The 18,782-nt window shown below is 59.8% G+C and overlaps 4 protein-coding genes across 4 annotated transcripts; 1 reads left to right on the top strand and 3 right to left on the bottom strand.

The window, feature by feature from the left end:
* On the bottom strand, positions 1-3,921 carry BESB_078920 (uncharacterized protein; the record flags this gene model as incomplete). Its single annotated transcript, XM_029366254.1, has 3 exons — positions 1-336; positions 640-735; positions 1,153-3,921. 3 exons carry the CDS (start codon positions 3,919-3,921, stop codon positions 1-3), a joined length of 3,201 nt encoding a protein of 1,066 aa, XP_029217685.1.
* A 21-nt stretch (positions 3,922-3,942) lies between these two features.
* BESB_078910 (uncharacterized protein) lies at positions 3,943-4,713 on the bottom strand (the record flags this gene model as incomplete). Its single annotated transcript, XM_029366253.1, has 1 exon — positions 3,943-4,713. One exon carries the CDS (start codon positions 4,711-4,713, stop codon positions 3,943-3,945), a length of 771 nt encoding a protein of 256 aa, XP_029217684.1.
* Positions 4,714-9,369: 4,656 nt separating this feature from the next.
* Positions 9,370-10,794, top strand: BESB_078900 (uncharacterized protein; the record flags this gene model as incomplete). Its single annotated transcript, XM_029366252.1, has 3 exons — positions 9,370-9,695; positions 10,046-10,253; positions 10,624-10,794. The coding sequence occupies 3 exons, from the start codon at positions 9,370-9,372 to the stop codon at positions 10,792-10,794; spliced, it is 705 nt and encodes a 234-aa protein (XP_029217683.1).
* A 2,822-nt stretch (positions 10,795-13,616) lies between these two features.
* On the bottom strand, positions 13,617-17,548 carry BESB_078890 (uncharacterized protein; the record flags this gene model as incomplete). Its single annotated transcript, XM_029366251.1, has 7 exons — positions 13,617-13,684; positions 14,284-14,358; positions 15,069-15,171; positions 15,696-15,780; positions 16,196-16,266; positions 16,613-16,747; positions 17,402-17,548. 7 exons carry the CDS (start codon positions 17,546-17,548, stop codon positions 13,617-13,619), a joined length of 684 nt encoding a protein of 227 aa, XP_029217682.1.
* Between the last annotated feature and the right edge of the window lie 1,234 nt (positions 17,549-18,782).

The raw sequence follows: 18,782 nt of genomic DNA, 5'->3' as shown, positions 1-18,782 counted from the left end.
TCAGCCGCCTAGCTGAGAGGGCGAGGCGCTCAGCGGTTGCGGCGCACTCGCAGCACTTTGCGCAGCGAGCCCTGTTGTCCATTCGGAAGAGGCTGCGCGAATCCGCGAGGCAGCTGCGCTATGAATGTCGCTGTGGACGCCCCACGAAGGGAATCGACTCACGGGGCGCAGGACACGCGAGAGGTTGACGATGCGCAGCGCGACGTCCAGCAGGCGCTTGCCGTCGTTGAGCGGGGTGAACCCGGCCTCGTCATCTCGCCGAACGGGCCGCTGCGGGTCGAAGAAGCCCCGCTCGTACCAGCGGAGCATCTGCAGGGTATCGAAGGGCCCTTGGCACTGCGTTAGCACACGCACGCACACACGGCGGCGCTTGAGGGAGGGCGACGTGGAGACTCGAGCCAAAGACTGGACTTCCCCGACCCCTCCGCTGGCCGCAGAGCCACCTGAACTTCAGCTGAAACCCAGGCAGATGGCGCGCGCAGCCCAGAGACAGCGCCGAGGCTGGGTCGCGTCTCTCCAGACGTGCAGCGGAGCGATCCTCTGGCAGGCCCCGAGTCGCGAGTGCCCGAAGCGCCCTGCCGATGTCGAGGCTGCGTTCGAATGCAGGGGGCCACACCGCGGCACCTTGTTCTCGCCTACCTGATTGTCGTTGTCCAGGTAGCACCAGTTGTGCGCGTCTGTGTTCGTCGCGGGGTCGAGCTGCGCCGGGTCGACCTGGCTCAGCTCCCTCAAAAGCTGCGGATAGCAGACACGCAGGGGGGGAAGGGGTGGGGGTGGGGGGGAGGGGAAAGGGGGGGAGTGCGACCCGGTGAACGAGTGCGCGGTACGGCCTCGGGGAAAGACGGGCTCATCAGCGCAACCGCCAGAGTGATAGATCGATTGACAGCTCACACATAAGCGGGCCTATTACGCACGCATCCGCGCCGAGTGCCTGCGCCAGCAGAGGTGTCCACAGGTCCTGCGCAGCCGCTGTGGGAGCCAGAACGCAGCGACCCTAAGGCAACATACACGCCCCAAATGTACCACATTACCCTGTAACCGCCACGCACCACCGTCTTTTGCAACCTCTGCAAGGCAGACCCGCGCGTACATGTCTTCGCCGTTCGACTGCGAATCGCGCGTCCTCGCCTCCGGGTTAGGGTTCACGCTTACCCGGCTGTCGTTGGACGTCTCGGCGGCGCTCGCCGCGCCGCTCTTTTCCTCTTCAGTCGCCCCTGCGGCATCTTTGTTCTTTGCACGCTCTGCACCGCCATCTGCACGCGGCGCGCCGGTCGTTTCTCGAGAGGCGTGGCCCTGGAGACCCAACTGGGTGACTGCCTCCACGAAGGCCCGCTGCTGCTGCGCCTGCTGAACCTGATCGGGTCCGACGAGCGCGGCTGCCGCCGCCGCGTTGACCATCGCGGCTGCTGTCGCTGCCGGCGTGGCGCCGAGCACGGTCTCCAGAGACCTCGGCAGGCCCGTCCCGGGGACCACCGCCGGGGCGACCACGGGGAGGACTTGCTGAGCTGAGGGGGTCTGGAGGCCCAGCTCCGGAAGCAGCGCGCCGATGGAGGGGAGCGCGCCGACCTGCGAAAGGCCCGCGAGGGACGGCAGCACAGGCAGCGCAGCCCGCAGCCCGAGGCTTGACCTGAGAGCCACACCCGACGCCCAGGCCGCAGACAACTGCGGCAAGAGCGGATTGAGAGCGACACTCGCCTGTGGCGCGCCGGACGCCGCGCTGGCGTCCGCCGACTGCGCAGGCGACGCCGGTCCTGCGGCGTCGCGGGCGTCTTCAGGTGTCCCCCTGCCCGAGTTCGCGGCCCGGGCGCCGGGCCTCTCGGTCAGCGTCAGCGTTGCAGCCGGGGGTCTGCTGTCCGCCCCGTTGCGGCTTGACGCATACGGGGCGCCTCCGGAAACGAACGCTTCAGAGATGGGGCCCGCGCTCTCTCGCGCGCGGAAGTCCGAGTCTGGACTGAACGCCCCCGACTTGAGCTGCGGCTGTGCGAACTCTCTCTCGTGGCAACCTGCGCCTTTGTTGAGCGCGCGCGCCCCGTAGGACACGTCCATGTCTCCTCTGGCATCTCTTGCCCCCGCAGGGCCGGCGTCCCGTTCATAACGGGACGAGCCGCGGCTGCTGCAAACATTATGGGGCGGTTCCGAGTGATCCCGACGGGAATCCTCGTAGGGGGCATCTCTTGCCCGCAAGTGCGCTTTCTGGGAGGTGTCGTTCCAGTTTCTCAGGCCGTCGATCTCGCGCCGCGCCCGAGACGACGCGAACTCCCCCGCAGCTCTGTCGCGCTCGCTCTCCTCGTGATACGAGAACCCGTCGCGCCGCGGCGTGACCCGGCCCTGTTGCTCGGGGCCTCCTACCGGCTGCGGGGGAGGAGCCACGTATGTCTCGCGCAAACCGGAAAAACGCTCCTCTCCCGGCCTCGCGCGGAGCTCCACGCTCAGGGGGGGCAAAGCGGGTCCGCGGCGATGGCCAGACGAGCTCTCGTGATCTGGCCCAGGGCGCTGCCCCGGGTCTCCGAAAGGAGACTCTCGAAACGCGTCCCGACCCTCGCTAGGGGGCCTGCCTGGTCTCCGGGCGCCCGGCGCCGTCAGGTCGCCGGCAGGCAGGTACGTGCTTGCCGCATGCAGCGCAGATCTGGAGCATGCAGGCGGCATATCGCCCCGTGGCGGAGTGTGACCCGCGTCCCAGCCTTGATGACAGGGCGCTGTGCGCACATTGCATGGCGCTCGCGGCGCCGGGCCTGCGCAGGAACGATCATATCTACGATTTCCGCCCGAGGGACGCGCGTGCCTCTCTCCCTGCTCAGTCCGCGAGACTTCCCCCACGCGCCCAAAAGCGGCCGTCTCTCTGTTCGAGACCAGCCTGGCAGCCGTCGTCTCCCTCTCACCCCACCCGTCTGGCGAAGGCCGCCGATCGGAGTAACCGGTATACCCAGTCTGGCTCTCGTCGCGAGGGGGGCCTCGACTCCCCAGGCCTCCATTATAGGGCTCCAGCGGAGGAGCCCCGTGACGCTGCGCGGTATCTCGCCGATCGTTTTTTGAGAGGTCTCTGCGGTTGACTGGAGGCGGCACAGCAGCGGCAGGCTCGAGGCGGTTCTCAGCGCCTTCGAATCGCTTGTCCGCAGGCATGCCGCGCGCGAACGGGTCATGTCGTCTGTGTACGGGCGTGCGGCCGACGGGGTCGGGAGCGGGCCCCCGCGGCGGCAGATCGAAATGGCCCGAGCCCTCTTGGGGAAAAGCCCCGCTGGGGCTTCCGACCACACGGATGTCTCCCCGAGAGTTCCGGCGCGCGGCGAGCCCTGCGGTGCGTGAGGCGGATGGGCTGGATGCCCCCCCCGAGGCCCCCAGGGGGGCCGTCCCCCGCCGGCAGGTAATCGGCAGGTTCTCCGCCGCGGCCTCCCTCGGGGTATCGAGGCGTCCTGGGTCCTGTCGCGAAGGGAGGAAGCCTTTGAGCCTCATGCGGGTCTCCACCAAACTGGAGCCCTGCCTCAGCATCCCCGTGGCGCGGGCCTCCGCGGAGCGGGGGAGGCCTCTCAGTCCCTCCCGACGGGCCGGCACGCTCCCCCCCCCTCGGGCGGGCGTGAAGGGCGACCCGGTGCTCCGCAGGCTCAGGAGCCGCGAAGGCAGGCGGGCCCGGACGACGGTCGCTGGGCTGCGTCGGGCCATCGAACCCCGGCGCAGGACGTCCCCTGAGCGGCACCGCCGACGAGGCCTCAACGGGGTCTCCTCGCTGGTGGTCGTAGGGGCCTCGACCCGCGGAAACGCGGGTCGAGGGCCCGGTGTCCCGAAAAAACGGGGCGGGTCTGTCTGGGTCTCGGTCCCCTGGGTGCCGACATTCGGGAGGCGGGCCTCCAGGATGTGGCGGACAACGCCGAGGCGCACCATGCAAACCCCGAGCCGACTGCCGAGCAACGACCATGCTCCGTGCATCCCGACCAGGCTCTTCAACCGTCATGTCCCCAGTCGGCCCTGGGTGCGGCTTGAGACCGTCCCGAGGTCCTGGGGTGAGACGAGGGCCCGGTGCTGGGTAGCCCTCCTCGCGGAAAACTTCCAGGCCCTGAGGTAGTCCCCTTGAATCCACGTGTGATTGAGGGCTGGGGAAAGGCGGTCGACGCGTCGAGCTTGGTGCCCGCTGCGGCGGAAAGGGGCCTTCCTGTCTGCCGTGTGGAGGCCCCGCAGGCGGCGCGCCACTTCGCGCGGGAGAGCTAGGCGCTGCATGCGGCCGCAAACCTCCGGGCGCTCCAGGAGACCGCGGGTGCCCCCCCGCGGCAAGTGCAGGAAACGGCGGAGGGCCTTCGAGCGGATAGGGGACAGGCGCTGCAAGTGGAGGGGGGGCGCCCGACGGAGGCGCAGCGGGCGGCGGGCCCGGATATAGAGGAGGGGCTCTCGCCACGTTTGGTGGCGGAACTCCAGCGGGGCAGAGAGGAGCTCTCTGCGGGATGCCTCCTGGAGGAGGTTGCGTGGGGACGAACGGCACCGGCCGCGGGGGCGACAGGCACAGCGGCGCCGGCGCCACAGGCGCCCCGGCGGTGGAAACTGCGGCACGGGGCCTGGCGGACCCCAGGGGTCCCCAGGGGGACAGGGTCCCGGAGGTGGCTTACGCGGAAACGGGAACGGAGGGGGGGGGCCCGGAGGAGCGAAGCCCCCGGCGACCGGGCCCGCGGGGGCGGGGCAAGGCGGAGGCCGGAGGGCCCCCGGATGTGGCGGCGGCCTTCGCAGCATGCGTACGCAGTACGACGACAACTGGCGCGAGTTGTGGCCAGAGAAGTATCGAGATGCTTTAGAAAAGGTTACACGACATGCAGAATGATTCCGGAAGACGCAGAAAACGTCTTGCTGCTGTGCGCGCCCGAAGGGCAACGTCTGCTCGAGTCGTCAATAGGAGAGACCGGATGACACGCGGAGAACTGGATATACATGCAGACAAATGCAGAGACGAAATATTCACACAGAAAAGTTATCACCCTGCTGAGTAAGACGCCATACTTCACCCAAGTCTCCTCGCACACAGGGCTTTGCTTCTGCTGGCGCGAGAGATGCAACGCGCGGCTGGGGCAACACGAATTTATACAGAGGCACGAGAACTGGGAACTCAGATGCGTCAAAGATGTCTAGAGAATGCTTCTATCATCCTCGAACCGCGCACATCAAAATTGGAGGGAAGTAAAGACAGACGTGTTACACCGAAAGCTGAGATGGCGCGGAAGATCGCGGTTACGGCTCCCTGTAAACAGCGCTCACTTGCATGCGTGCCAGCCAAAGACCCGTTCGGTGTGGACGAGCGGCCGGCGACATTGCGATGAGCCCACTCGAAACGGCGGATCAGATCCTCAGAACGAATCGAACTGCTCCAGCGGAGATGCGGAACCCGGTGCTTGACTATTGTCCCTAGAAAGGCAAACCCGCGTCTGTCGTTTCCGTGCGTATCCTCGCTTGTTTTTGAGGGTCGTACGACCCCAGGCCCGAGCTGCGAAAGCAGAGTGCCACGTGAACGCGACCTGATTCTGGGGATCTGATGCTGTGTCTTTTGCTGACAACGATCTAATCAACAGACGAGGCTATCCCCCATCGCGCTGACTCAGTTGACTGTTCGTAGCTCGTGCTTTACGGGCCTCGTCCCTGCGGCGGTACAAACGGACGAACTACACGAGAAAGGAAACATTAATGGGGAGCCACACTGTGATGCAGGATTATAGAGGGTATTATCTATCAGTCAGCTTCGCCGCAAAGCAAGTGACTCAACCTGTCACCGAGACTCCCGCGGCGCCCTTGGAGGGGCCCTTAGCACGCGCGCCGCCTGACGGCTGTGCTGCCCGACGCCGACGTGGCCTCAAGCCTTCATGGTACGACGCAGCGGCCCCTCGCCTCGTGGTAACTTTTCAGCTTGGCTGAGGCCTCTTTTGCTGCACTGCGCTTAGGCATTCACTTCTTACAGGGCTCACGTTTTCTCATCTCCCCTTCATTATCACTACGCGTAAACCTCTTTACTCGACGCCCAAGCTGCCGGCTTGGGTGGGTTAAGCCTGTACGACAGACCTCGCCTTCATGCCTTCCGTAACCGCGGACATACGGGGTGAGGCGTTAGCAGAGAACGGACTCTGCCCCTAGACACATGGCCGAGCTGATGTCAGCCTCAAGAGCAGAGGACCACCCTACAAAGCTGTTACAGGGCCGCGAGCTCAGCGAACAATCCGACGAGAGCGACCAGGTATGCCGCACGTCGCTCGCTGGCCAACTCACGTCTGTCCTGAGTCATCGAGCTTCCGGCATCAGCCGCCGCCATTTCAGCGGCAAGGTATGCACTGCTCTAGCGCGTTTGTAGGGTTGCTAATGTAACGACTGGCATGCGGGCACTCTAAAGCATCGTGGGAAGTTACCAAGAAGGCAGCGTCTGGCCTTCCGTGCTCTAGAAACCGAAAGACCTGTACGGCGCACTCGCTAACCCTCGAAGAGCGAGTCGGCAACCGCAGAATGCCGTGTACAGGTCGCGGCATACCAAACAGCAAAAATATGTTTCATATTATACCAAGCGTGACTCGTTCAGTGCAGTCACTGCGTACATGACCCCGCTCCTAGGCGCCAACCATGTGGAATGCGCATGGCGCGCGGCTGGAGCTTTGACACAGAGAAGGAGAGTCGTGAAAAACCAGAGATGGTAGCCAAGATAGAGAGCTGCCTTCAGACACCCCGCCAGGCCACCCCGTGAGGCAACCGTGTCTGGGGGCGCTCTACAGTGGCGCTTGACCTCGCTGCTCGCGGAGCTAGAGTTGCAGCCTTGCACCAAAGCGGGGATGCTTGTAAAAGACACAAAATGCGCCTCGAGAGCCCACTCAGTGAAGGGAACTGCCTGGCCGCCCCCAATGGCGGCGCAGGTGCCCGTTGCAAGCTTGCCCTGCTGCACCCTTCGCTGTAAGCGACGAAAAGCAAAGGTGCCGCCGCACGTCGTAACGCACCGATGTTAATGCCGGTATCGATACACCTGAGTCGTCTCTCGTCTCTCGTTTGTGGTGTCAGTCGGTGTGTAATGAGGTGAGCTGTGTTCGTGTGCTCTGCAGTGACCGCACAGGCAAGCGCAGACGTCGGGTGCGTTCCGCTCTGCGTTTCGCTCCGATCCCCGTGGCCCCGTCCCTTCTGAGCGCGTGGAGAAGGGAAGAAAGCACTCCGGGAGGCTCGAGCTAACCGCCTGCTTTGCTGGGCGACGTCTCGAGTGACTGCTGGCTCGAAGGCTGTTGACTTGACTTCCCTTAGAGCAAACAATTGAAACTTTCCGCTCGATCGTGCGACACCGGGCACCGGTGTTGCGCGGCGGCGCTAGATATTTGCGGCGCTAGATACTTGCGGCGCGGACTGCCACGAGTAGGCGGGTCTTGAGGCGCGCGGGGTACACTCGACTCCCCTTTAGACAGAAATCGTGATTAAATCCATTGCAGTTCTGCTTTTGCGTAGAATCTCGTGTAAGGGCTTTCCAACGTTTGGATCGTGGCGCTAGAAATGGCAAGATCCTCTGGATGTCTCTGACGGAGCACCAGAGGTTGTCTGACTAGCGAGGGAACGTGCGTGCCCGGATCCAAGACGGACGGGTTGGCAGAAAAGAGGGCGGGATCGCACGGCCAATTTTTGAGGAAGTCAAGGGTGAGAGATTTTTTATCGCCGTGCAGTTTTTTTTCGAGTTCTCAACCACTTACGCGGGCGCGGCTCTGCGTCGGATGAACTCGCCTGCGTCGTCGAGCTTGCGCGAGTTTTGGCGTCCGGACTCGTTTTTTCCCCATGGCACAGAGCGCGTAGAATTAGTTGTGTTTTCCTACAGTTCACCCGAGGGTGCGGCTCCAAGCTGGATGAACGCCTGACTAACTCGTCGCTTCACTTTTGTGAGAGCGCGAAACCGCCGCGGTCTGCGAGCAGGCTACTGGTAGCTTGGCCGCGCTGGACTCAACGACACCGTCAAAGATCCTCACAAATTTTTTCTTGGTTGATGATGGGAGGCTCGCGCACCTTCGTGTGAAATGTTTTCGCGGAAACACGGAGCTTTGTCGCGCGAAAGGGGCCGGTAGCCGGGCTGCTTCCTCAGGGGGAGCGGAAGCGCGACTGGACGTGGTGTCTTTCTGCGACGGGGAAAAGCCTCCGGTGTATATACACTCAAGACCCGCGTGATTCTGCCGCGCGGCGACTAACGCGAAACCCGCGAGTCCGCTGTTCCGGCGCGGTGATTTTGTGGTTTTGTTCCTCCTGGCCTCGAGGAGGTTCCTCTCTGATCATACCGGGGAGACGGCCAGGGGAAATTGGCCTGCACGCGGCGACGGAAGAAAGAAAACGCCGGCGCACATCGAGGAAGCGGTTCTCCTGCGCTGACACACACGAGAGGTCTCGACGCCCACAACTGCCCAGAGCAGCGTCTTCTCGCTTTCCTCCTCTCTCCTCTCGTGCGTTTCTCTTATAATCGGGTGCCCGCAAGCAGTTTCTGTTCTGCGCGCCGTCGAGGGAGCGAGGGGCGGATGCACTCAAGGCGCCGTTCCTTGCCTCCCGATTCCCCCTGATCCTGCTTTCAATGGCTGCAGCTGTCTCGTTTGTGCTCGGGCTCCCTGGCCTTCTTTTTTCCATCGCCCTGTCTGACTTCTGTCTGCGCTTCGCCTGTTTGTAGTGTGAACCGCGTTTGACCCAGGCTCTTTCTGTGTATTCGCTCGTTGCATTGAAGGACCCGCTAAAGCGCCGTTGCTCTGTCTGCTCAGGACCTACTGTCGAGTGTGCCTTCGAACCCCTCTCTCCGGGTGGTTTTGTCTGTTTCTCTGTCCAGCACCGTCCCCACTTCCTTCTGTTTGTGTGTGTCCAGAATTACCGGCGCCAGCAGCATCGTCTCTTTGTCTTAATTGGTCGCCGTTCCCCCTCCACTCTGGTTCGCATTCGTCGGTCTGTCACCCCTCCACTCGCTCACATTTCGTTTCTGACGCAGCCTGTTTTGTGTGCGTGATCATTGCCCACACATTTCCTCGTTACTCACCCCTCGCCATTTCGCCACCAGGCTCCCCTCCACGGGTTTTTATTTATTCGTCGTCTCTTTTTGCTAGCGCATCTTGCGAGTCTCATGCAGCAAACGGCTGCCGCTCGGTCGTTCCATTCTCTCCGCGTTCTCTGTCGTCTCTGGCCTGACCTTGGGAGGTCGCACGAGCCCGTTTACGACCGCATTTAGTCTCCATTTTTTCTATTTCACTTGTGTCCCTCGTCGTCTCGCTTTCTCCCCGCTTCTTGGCCTGCGCTCGCCTATGCATCGACCGTGTAGGCAATCCCGCAGGCCCGCGAGTTTTCAGTTGAGCTGCACTCCCTGTTTCGCGTCCGCTTCGCTCTTTGCCTTGGGTTCTGCGGTGTCTCTTCCCTCGTCTCGCGATGGCGCGCCTCTGCCGCAGCTGCTGCGGTACCATGCCCTTTGGCATGGGCAGCGACGCAGGCAGCCAGTCGTATCGCAGCTCGCAGACTTCATCTTCGATGAAGAGTGGGAAGACCTCGACGCGGAGCGCGAGCAGCGAAGAGAGCTGGGCGAGCAGCGAGGAGGACGGGAGTGAAGGCCTCGAGAGAGCTGGGGGCGAATATCAGCCGCCGAACGAAACACAGGTTCAAATTCTTGCCAAGAAGTGGATTGCGCATGTCCAACAGAGAGCCGCCAGAATATGGAGTAGAGATCAAGTTATCGAGATGTTGGAAACCATCGCCAGGTGAGACACCAGCTTGATGTGCCGATACCCGCATGCATACGCTTCTATCTATGTATACCTGTGTATATCTATATCTATCTTCATGCAGTCTGGCTGTAGCGTCTGGCGGTGTGCCGGTCTGATCATTCAGGTGCCCTCTCAGATGCGGGTCCTGCGTGAATTCGGCCTTCGTGACCAGATGAAAGACTTGTGCTTGCATGCGCGGGTGTGCGACTAGGAGGGAATACTCAGCGCGCCTGAAAGCGGAGGGGGAGCTTCGCAGGCGGATTTGAGCCACCCGGCAGCTGAGGCTGTCTGCGCGTTCTATCCTCAAGCGTCTCGGCTGCATGTTGCTTGCTGCGGACTTTCAGGTCCGTGAACTTCTCAGAAGATCCCATTCTTGGGGATCCGTCTCCCGCCGCCTCGTGCGTCCAGTGGTACGGTGATATCTCGCAGAAGCAGGGCTTGCCGGTCCTCTTGATTCAGAAACCAAACAACCCGACGCCGACTTCGACCTACGTGTGCCGCGTGCTCGCCTTCCTCTTCGCGGACGACGCCTCGCTCAAGCTGCTGAAACAGGTGAGTCTCACACATGCAGAAAACCCGAGCACCGGCTTCCGACGGCTCGATATGCGACGCTCAGGATAGCCAACAGAGCTGAGAACGATGTTCACGCAGTCTAGGCGTGCGTGTGGCGTGTCGCCGCCCTAAACCCTCAACCTTGCTTCGCACTCGCCAGGAAAAGGCCCGCAAAGACAGAGTGGCGAACTGAGAGAGGCTCCGCGCACCGTCGCGGAGGAGGGCCGCGAAGATTCCAGCAGTGTGGGGGTGAGTGTAGACAGCGGGGAGGGGGGCAGGGGGGGGGCTGCGGCGTCGTGGGGCCTTCCGACCACCGGAGGCGCATTCTGTTGCATACATCCACTCGCGGCGTGTCTTTTTTGCTTTGCAGCTTGGAACGAAGCAGTCGGAGATGAATTGCGGCAATCCGCAATGCGTGCGGCTTTCTCACCTCGTCGGCTACAGCGCCGCGTGGGCGCAGAAGTTTCAGTCCGCGAAGAAGGCGCCTGCCTCGAACATGGCGCCGGGAAAAGCCAAAGGCGCTCCCAAAGCGAAGGGTTAAGCCAGCCGCGTCTTCGCAACCGTTCTACGTAGTGTTGGTGTCAGGCATGCGTGGATGTGTGTGGCAGTGTGTGCGTGAGAGGTTCGAGTTGGTGTGCGGCGGACTGCGAGTTCAGCCGTCTGTTCGGCACTCGGGGGAATCTGAAGGTCGGAAAACGGCACATGCGTTGTACGCGACCGCGTCTGAGGGCTCATGTGCTCCTGCCGGATATCTCTGCGAGGCAGGGGCCCTCGTCCGCGCGATGCAGTCGGTTCGCATGCAGCTGGAGGTGTCTCTGCAGGCGCAGTTCACATGTGAACGCGTGCAAAGAAGCACGTGAAGGTGAATTGGATCGCCGTGCATCCTGCCTTCTCTGCAGCTGCGCATGCGAGCCCTGGTGCCGGGGCGTGCAGTATGCAACTGATTTGGCGCGCGTTTTGTCCCCGTAGACTCCACGTGTAGGAGGGCGCACGCGCTTGCCTGAGGATGCATGTGATGTCTCACGTCATGTGGGGGGGCATGCGTCGCCGGACATATGAGAGGTTGATTTGCATGCTCCTTTGGGATGATTCGCAAAAGGTCAGTTTCGTGGCGGCAGTTCCTCGCAGGCAAAAGCTGCCGTCGTTTGGAATCGGGTGTTTGGCTTTCGCCGCTCCGCTGGGGGTCCGGCAAGCAGCAGGGATTGGAGTGCGTCTGGCCGTACACGCGCTGCAGCCTCCTCCATGGGGAATTTCTGAGGGAGGACGCACATGCTGTTGTCCACGTATGTGCGCTGGTACCCACTGAGGCATCCCGGGTTCGGAAGCGCAATCGTGTCAGCCAAAGGTTGAGTGACGCGTTACCCTGCTGCTCGGTCTACAGAGACTCTGCACCAGAGGGAAATAAGTTTTTGCAGGAAAAATCTGGCGTCTTTCGTTTCCCGCGGCGAGCGCCAGTCCGCCGGTATAACCGCTTACGCAGGTCGCTGAATGCGAGAGACGAAGAAAGCGACCCGTAAGCGTGCGCGGCGACTTCCGCACGCCCTTATGGGAGAATTTAGCTCAGGATGGGTTCTTTCAACTCCACCTCACACATCTTCCGCAAAACGTTCTCTCCTGAGCTTATTTTAGGTGCCGCAGACACGAATTTCTTCGCGTTCAGTGACAGTGCGTTCTTATTCCCGCCCGGTCAGAGAGGCTATTGCCTGCGTTCACAGTCAGAGCTCGCGCAGCAGACAGCGAAAGAAAGTGTTGAATCGAAAAACGCGCGCCTCCCTTCGATACATACACACACATACATGCGCAAACATCTCTATGCAATGTAGATGGATATATACGGACCTTCAGGCCACTGTACACCCCGACGCACGTCCTCAGCGCATAGCCTGACGCCGGGGAGAGAGCCGGGCACGATTCAGAATTCGTCCAGGCTCGTGAGAGCGTTTCCCGGCAGTGGGCTGTCGCAAAGTCTTTGGCTGTAAACAAAGCCGACTCCTCGATCCGTCTGTACGTCACTCGACCCGCGAGCTCATCTTGTTGCTAGGCTCTAATAATGCGTTTCCTAGCGATGGGTAGAGCCTTCATTTTCGCGAAAAACACCATTTTTTGCAAAGGACTACCCAGAAACAGAGATCTTCGAACGCTTGCAACTGAGTTTAAGTTCTGGTTGTGCCGACCCGAGGCGCCGAGCGGACTACCGCGGGCAGAGCGCGCGAAGACGAGAAAGACACACGGCGGTTAAAGAGAGCCGCATGTGAAGACCTCGAAGGTCTTCATTTTGCCAAAGTTTGAAGACGACAGGTTCACGCTCCGAGTGCCCTCGAGGCGTGGGCGATGTGTCTCTACTTACGCGGAGATGCGTGGGCTTTCCCAGCCGTGACTCGGTCGAATTTGGGGCGTTGCTACAGCCGACGTCTCCGCCTAGTTTAGGGACTGACGTTTTTGCGAAATGCTAGGGTGATAACGTGGCGATGCATCGTTGCATGCATCGTTGCACGCATCGAATGGCGCACACAGAAGCCCGCGGCAGGTGCGGAGAAACACAGCATGTGTCTCTCGCGCTTCTCGGCACGGATGCAAGGCATGCAATGCTGCAGTGCGCAACTCGCTGAGGCGCACGTGCACGAAGCAGCACGCAACAACGAGAGACTATATACAAGCGAGACACCGAAAATACTCCCTTTCAACAATGTGCAAGTGCGACGCAGGACTCAAACGGATTTCAGGCGAATATTCTACATACTACACAGGACATGATATAGATCTCTTTACGCGCAGAGTGCAGACTACACTCTACGTATCTGGCTGCAAACTCTCCGTAAGCAGGCCCTCGAAGTTCCTCCTCTTTACACGCCCGCGCGACAGTGTCCGCTCCCAAAGACCGAAGCGTAGTTCACAAAAATCCTCTCCGGCCCCCAGCTACGACAGAATGAGCCGCGCTTGGCGTGTCAGTTCCGCTGGCACGCGCAGCGCGACTCCTCAATGCCTCAAGCGTAGATGATGAGGGCGACACAGACGAGCTTGAACCGTGGAGAGAGACAGCCGCGCACGCAGGATAATCATGCGTGTCGGGAGATGGAGCGGCAAGCACGGCACGCATCACAAGGAGAGGTCAGATCGAGGAAACACTACGCGGGAGCCAAGCCTCGACAGCACAGTGGCTTCCACTTACGCTAGAGATCCACGGAAACATGTCACGCTTTGTGTTTCGCTGACTTCTTCACCTCCGCGGCCTCTGCAGCCCAGGCCGCGACTGCCCGTGGGCACCGGTGAGGAAATTCGCGCGCCACCTTGACCTCCCACAGGCTCCTGCGACACCAAGCCCGCGTGAGACAGCGAACAGGAGTCCGCCTTGTTTTCGTTTTCTCACGCAGAATTCCTCGCAGCCTCGGAGTGGAAGGGGTTGAAGCGCTTCACGCCCGCAAGTCCCCAGACTAAAAACAAAGTCACCAGACAGTCACAGACAGTGAGCTTTCGCTTCCTCTCTCTCTTCTCCACTCCGGCACTGAACGAGCCACGCTGCTGCAGTTGGTCCGCCTCCTCTTTTGGTTCTCGGATCTACGCACGCGAGACAAGATTTCGCGTCGCCAAACGGATGCGGCGTTGCCGGCGCGCGCGCCAATCCCAGCATCACGCGGCAAGAGCTAGAAGACGTTCAGCGCAGCGCGAGCGCATATGTCTACCTATGTAATTAAACGTATGTCTCGATATATCGTATAGCGGGGGGCACGCCTGTGCTCACAAGCACCCTCAGGCGGCCCGTCCGCTGCAGAGACGCCGACGCGTGCTCTAGCCGCACCGAAAGAACTCCTGCCCTTTCGTGTATTGGCACAGCCACCGCTTAGCGTCACCTTCCACCGCCGCCGCACGCCGTCAGCTGCGCACTACATATACAAAGGAGCGCGCAGTCTGTATGCGCGCACGACGGTCGCTCACACAGCACGCGCTGAAGCACTGAAGCATGCACACGCATGCTGCAGTGCTTCATGCATATATCGCACGGTTAAGTATGTAGATTGGCTTCTAATCCTACCGCCCAGACAAAAGACGGTGATCCAGAAGGTGGACTCGAGGCTGACTGCGTAGATCCAAAAAGCTTTCATGCCCTCTGAAAAGAAAAGCACAGCGGAACTCAGGTGCCAAAAGGGGCTTCGAACGCGCCAAAAGCGGAACTTCTGTCTCTCCGACGGCCACAAAAATCAACTGCCGCCCCGGCCAAGCCGCACTCGCGCTAGACGGTCTCCTACGTTGACGCAGATATTTATTCCTGTCAATTTCTTGTTTTCTGGCTATGCACTCAAGCGTGTGCAGAGACAACGTGTGAAGCCGCCGCGCGGACTCTCTGCAGATTCTCTCAAAAAGGCCTGCGGCCGATACTGGCTCTCGCAGGCGGCACGTCAGCTCTCTCGAGAGGGCTGTCAGCGATGCAAATCTCACACACGCAAACATCTACCTACGCATATATACGCGTAAATACAAGCATGCAGCGAAACGCACTAGCTACAATCAGGCGTGTAACTCCTCCCGCGCAACATCACAATTGTGCGCAGGGCGCCGCTGGATGTCAAACGGCAACGAGGCAAGCAGACCGAAGCGCGAGAGGTCTTCTTGTCTCCTGGATGTTCGCAGCACATCCGAGCTTCCCGACGCATCTATTCGGACCGCCTTAAAGCCGGCACATCTATAATGCATACACTAGCAATTTCCACGCATACGACAGAAACAAATATTCAGCTGTAGATCTAGAAGTAAGCTGGCCTCAAATTCGAATCCGGGAACGTCTGAAGGACACTTTTTTCGCGGCGGGGACGCACTTACTCGAGAGCTGATAGCGCCGGACTCTCTGGTGCAACGAGCTCAAGGCAGCCAGGCCGTTCGTCGCTCCAAGAGGTGATACCGCAAAGAAGAGCGAGATTATGAGCTGCGAAAAAGACGTGCATCAAAACTCCAAAAGACCGGCATCGCGAGCGTCCTTTGGGGAAATTGAGGACAGACCGACGCGGGTGCATGCAAAAAACAAAATTCGGAGAAGCAGAACGCTGCGGAGAGACGCGTCACATACGGTTTCTTCGAAGAAAACCGAGAGGCCACAGACAAAATGGAAAGCCGGAAAAACGATGCGCGTTCTCTGTGAAACTCAGGGAGATCCGCTGCACTTAGGACTGTTGTGACTGCCGCGACTTGCGCGCTGAGGCACACAAATCGCTGCCCGTCTGACTACAAATATACATACATATATAGATACCTACATATATACCTACCTACATATATATTATATACATGTATATAAACGAGTGCATGCATATATACATGTATACATACACACACGTGTATACGTGTGGCTATATGCAGCCTTGCCTCCCACGCGCGTGAATCTTCCAGAAGAGACTCCGCGGGCGAACAGCGAGCAAACGAGGCAATCGGCGCCGCAGCCTCTTCACTTACGCAGATTGCCTGGCAGAAGAAATATCGCCTCTTCGTCTTATCATCTGAGCTCACTAGCGCGACATAGCCTTGGTAGAAGGTTGTCCTGCGCAGCGGGGCAAACACGCCAAAGAAGGGAAAATCGTTAAGACAAACAGAGAGACAAAGGTGAAGAGGACATGCGTTCTTTATCGGGCCGCCACCGCTGCCCGCCTCCTCTGACTCACGCCAGCCTCTTCTGCATGCGACTACTTGAATGGTTTTTGCCACGCCGGCGAGGTCTCTCTCCGCTCTTACTGAACCATCAACGCGAAAGAGCCACACTTCAGATGGTCTCTCCCACCGCCCGGGACGTGTTGGAATGACAGCTGTGTCGTCATCTCACGTCGAAAGCCGCGACACGACACGAACACATTCTTTCCTCTCGAGTTCTCTGGCGCTTCTCGCAGACACAGGGCATGCAGTGACGCGGTGGCGAGCTGCCCGGCGAGGTCGTGAATTTTTCGATTTTTGAATCTCACCCGAAGGAGGGAGCAAGGATGACCGCGTCGAGGATGGCGTACCCCACGCGCGTCGCCGGCATGCCCCCAATCTGACAGGAAAACCGGCGTAGCGACACAAAGAGGTTGAAACATCTTCAGAAAGAGTCCCTCCACGCGACGCGGAGCGCCTCTGCCAGAGAGACAGGCGGAGCCGGGGCGCACAGGGGCAGCCGCACAGAGTCACCACCGGAGAGCCTGCCGCGCACCGAGCGAGAAAACACTCGCAACACGAGGCAGACGCGTGGAGGAAGAGAGAAACCCACACACGAAAATGCGCGAACAGGGGAGAGAGCGAAGCTACCAGCGACCTACGAGCTGCAGGCAAGACAGAGCTGTGACCCGAAGCAGCAGACTCACGCAAACAGGAGGAGGAAAATGAGGGGGTTTCAGACTTACAACCAGCACAACAGTGTGGGTGACGTTGATGAGGAGTTCGACGAAAGCGAGCAGGAACATCCAGTGAAGCACGCGGGCGAGGCGCGCGACGTCGGTGGGCAGTTCGTCGGGGTCGAAGTGCACCAAGCGGATGCCCTGCGAAAGGATGAGGAAAAACAACAGTTGCATGCGCAATCCAGCGCCCCTTCTGCCCAATAAACAAGTTCAACGAATGGCGAGTGTCCCACAGGGACACCAGGATGCACTCGAGATTTACGGCGTCCCGCGGCTCTCCGCCGTCTTTCCTGGCGACGACATGTGCACCGCCGGCTTACAACCGGCACACGGACGTATCTAAATGAATACATATACATGTAAAAATAATTCAACTTTGTCTCCGCAGGTACATGCACATAAACGCAGCGTGGCGACCGACCTTGCTAACGAGCACTTATACATATATATATTCATGTAAGTATATATGTAGGTACGTATGTACCTTTTTACACGAATGTATACTTGTAGGTATATATATACCTACCTGTATACATATGTGTAGGTAGGTATGTTTGTATCTGTGAGCATCTACATGCAGGCATGTATCTATGAACATACAAATGTATGCACGTATGTGTGTACGTATGTACGTAGCTATATATATATATATATATATATACATGTATGCATGTATGTGTGTACGTATGTATGTATCTATATACATATAAATGTATGCATGTATGTATGTGCGCATATATGTAGATGTGTGTATGTGCTGACTGGCCCGTTCAGCTGCGTGCGCGCTGGCCTTACTGGCGGGTAGTTCAGATCATTCCAGTTGATGGATACTGCGCTGTCGTCGGCTTTGAAGCTTCCTCGCGTGGATCTCGAGGCAACGGAGGAGTTCTCCCGCGGGAGGCTCATCGCGCTCTTGCCGAGCGTCACGGCGTGGGCAGCCATCTTCATCAGCAGCGCCGCGGGAGCAGGGTGTGAGAAGCGCTACGACCGAAGGCGAGAGGATGCAGAGGGTTGAGATTCGAAAAGAAAAAGGCGGGAGGACAAGGCAGAAAATTGAAGAAGCTCGCGACGACGGAGTAGCGGGCGCAGCAGGGACGCCGGGGCGAGCCACATGCAGACAAAGAAGAGGGAGCACAACCGGCAAGACAACGCTCAAGAAAGAGATCGGCGTAGAGAACGAGGGGAGAGAGGGGAGGGATCGAACACAGCGAAAGCGAGCAGTTCTGCAACTTCTCAGGCTCTTTGGCGGCGTCGCCGGCTGGTCTCAGCAGCTCACAGGAGAGGCCACAGAGAGCAGAAAAAAATGAAAAGGCGACGATCCGATTTCCTGCGGCCAGTTGTGAAGGAGGCGAGCGATACAGCGGAAGACAGAACGCGGCATGCGACGCAGAGGAACAAGGCCGGTGTGCGGCGGAGAAAGCGGAAACTCCACTTTCACGAGAGGAGGAAGGGCAGCAGGGAGAACGGTGCCGAGGCACGCACACCGAGGAACGCTCAGGGTTTAGGCCTTCGCTTGCAGACAAGAGAGCAACTCTCTCTAGATTCCGCAAGCGCGAACGGGAAGAAAAATGTTGAGACGGGGAAAGAACAGCTGAGTCAACGGCGCGGGGAACCAGGAGGAGCAAGGCACTCAAAGAAGACCCGCGCCGAGAATTTTGACACCGGTCTCACCGCCGGCTCGGCTTCGCCGAGTGACTTCAAAGGAAGGGGCCGTTTTCTGGTTCGGGGCGAATAAGTTACGAGACAGAACTTATTCGCTATACAATCCGTTCGCTGCCGTTTTTGAGAACAAACAATGACGTAACTACCCGTCTCTCTCTCTCTCTCCGTCACGGGGTTAGCGTCGCATGCCGAGCCGCGGACGCCAGCTATTCAGAGAGGTTCGGAGGCTTCTATCAGCCGCCTGCCACGAACTGGAGCAAACGGCGGCGGAGACACGATAAGCGCCCCTGAAAAACCTCATTGCACAAGAAACGAATGCCGTGTGACACTCTGTGGCCTTGTCTTCTGTGTGCGACTCCGACCGAGGACAAAAGGGAGAACTTGGCGTGTGTCTGTCGCGAGGGAGCGCGAAGATCTGAACGGGCGCGCGGGTTCAGTTCCGTGGCACATGCGCCGCGGGTTAGCTCCTGAAAACCACGAGCATGTCGCTTGCAGTCGAGCCTGTAGAAAAACG

The sequence above is a fragment of the Besnoitia besnoiti genome, chromosome VII (assembly GCF_002563875.1).
Source record: "Besnoitia besnoiti strain Bb-Ger1 chromosome VII, whole genome shotgun sequence".
Taxonomy (NCBI): Eukaryota; Apicomplexa; class Conoidasida; order Eucoccidiorida; family Sarcocystidae; genus Besnoitia; species Besnoitia besnoiti.
This window is presented reverse-complemented; position numbering and strand designations above follow the sequence as displayed.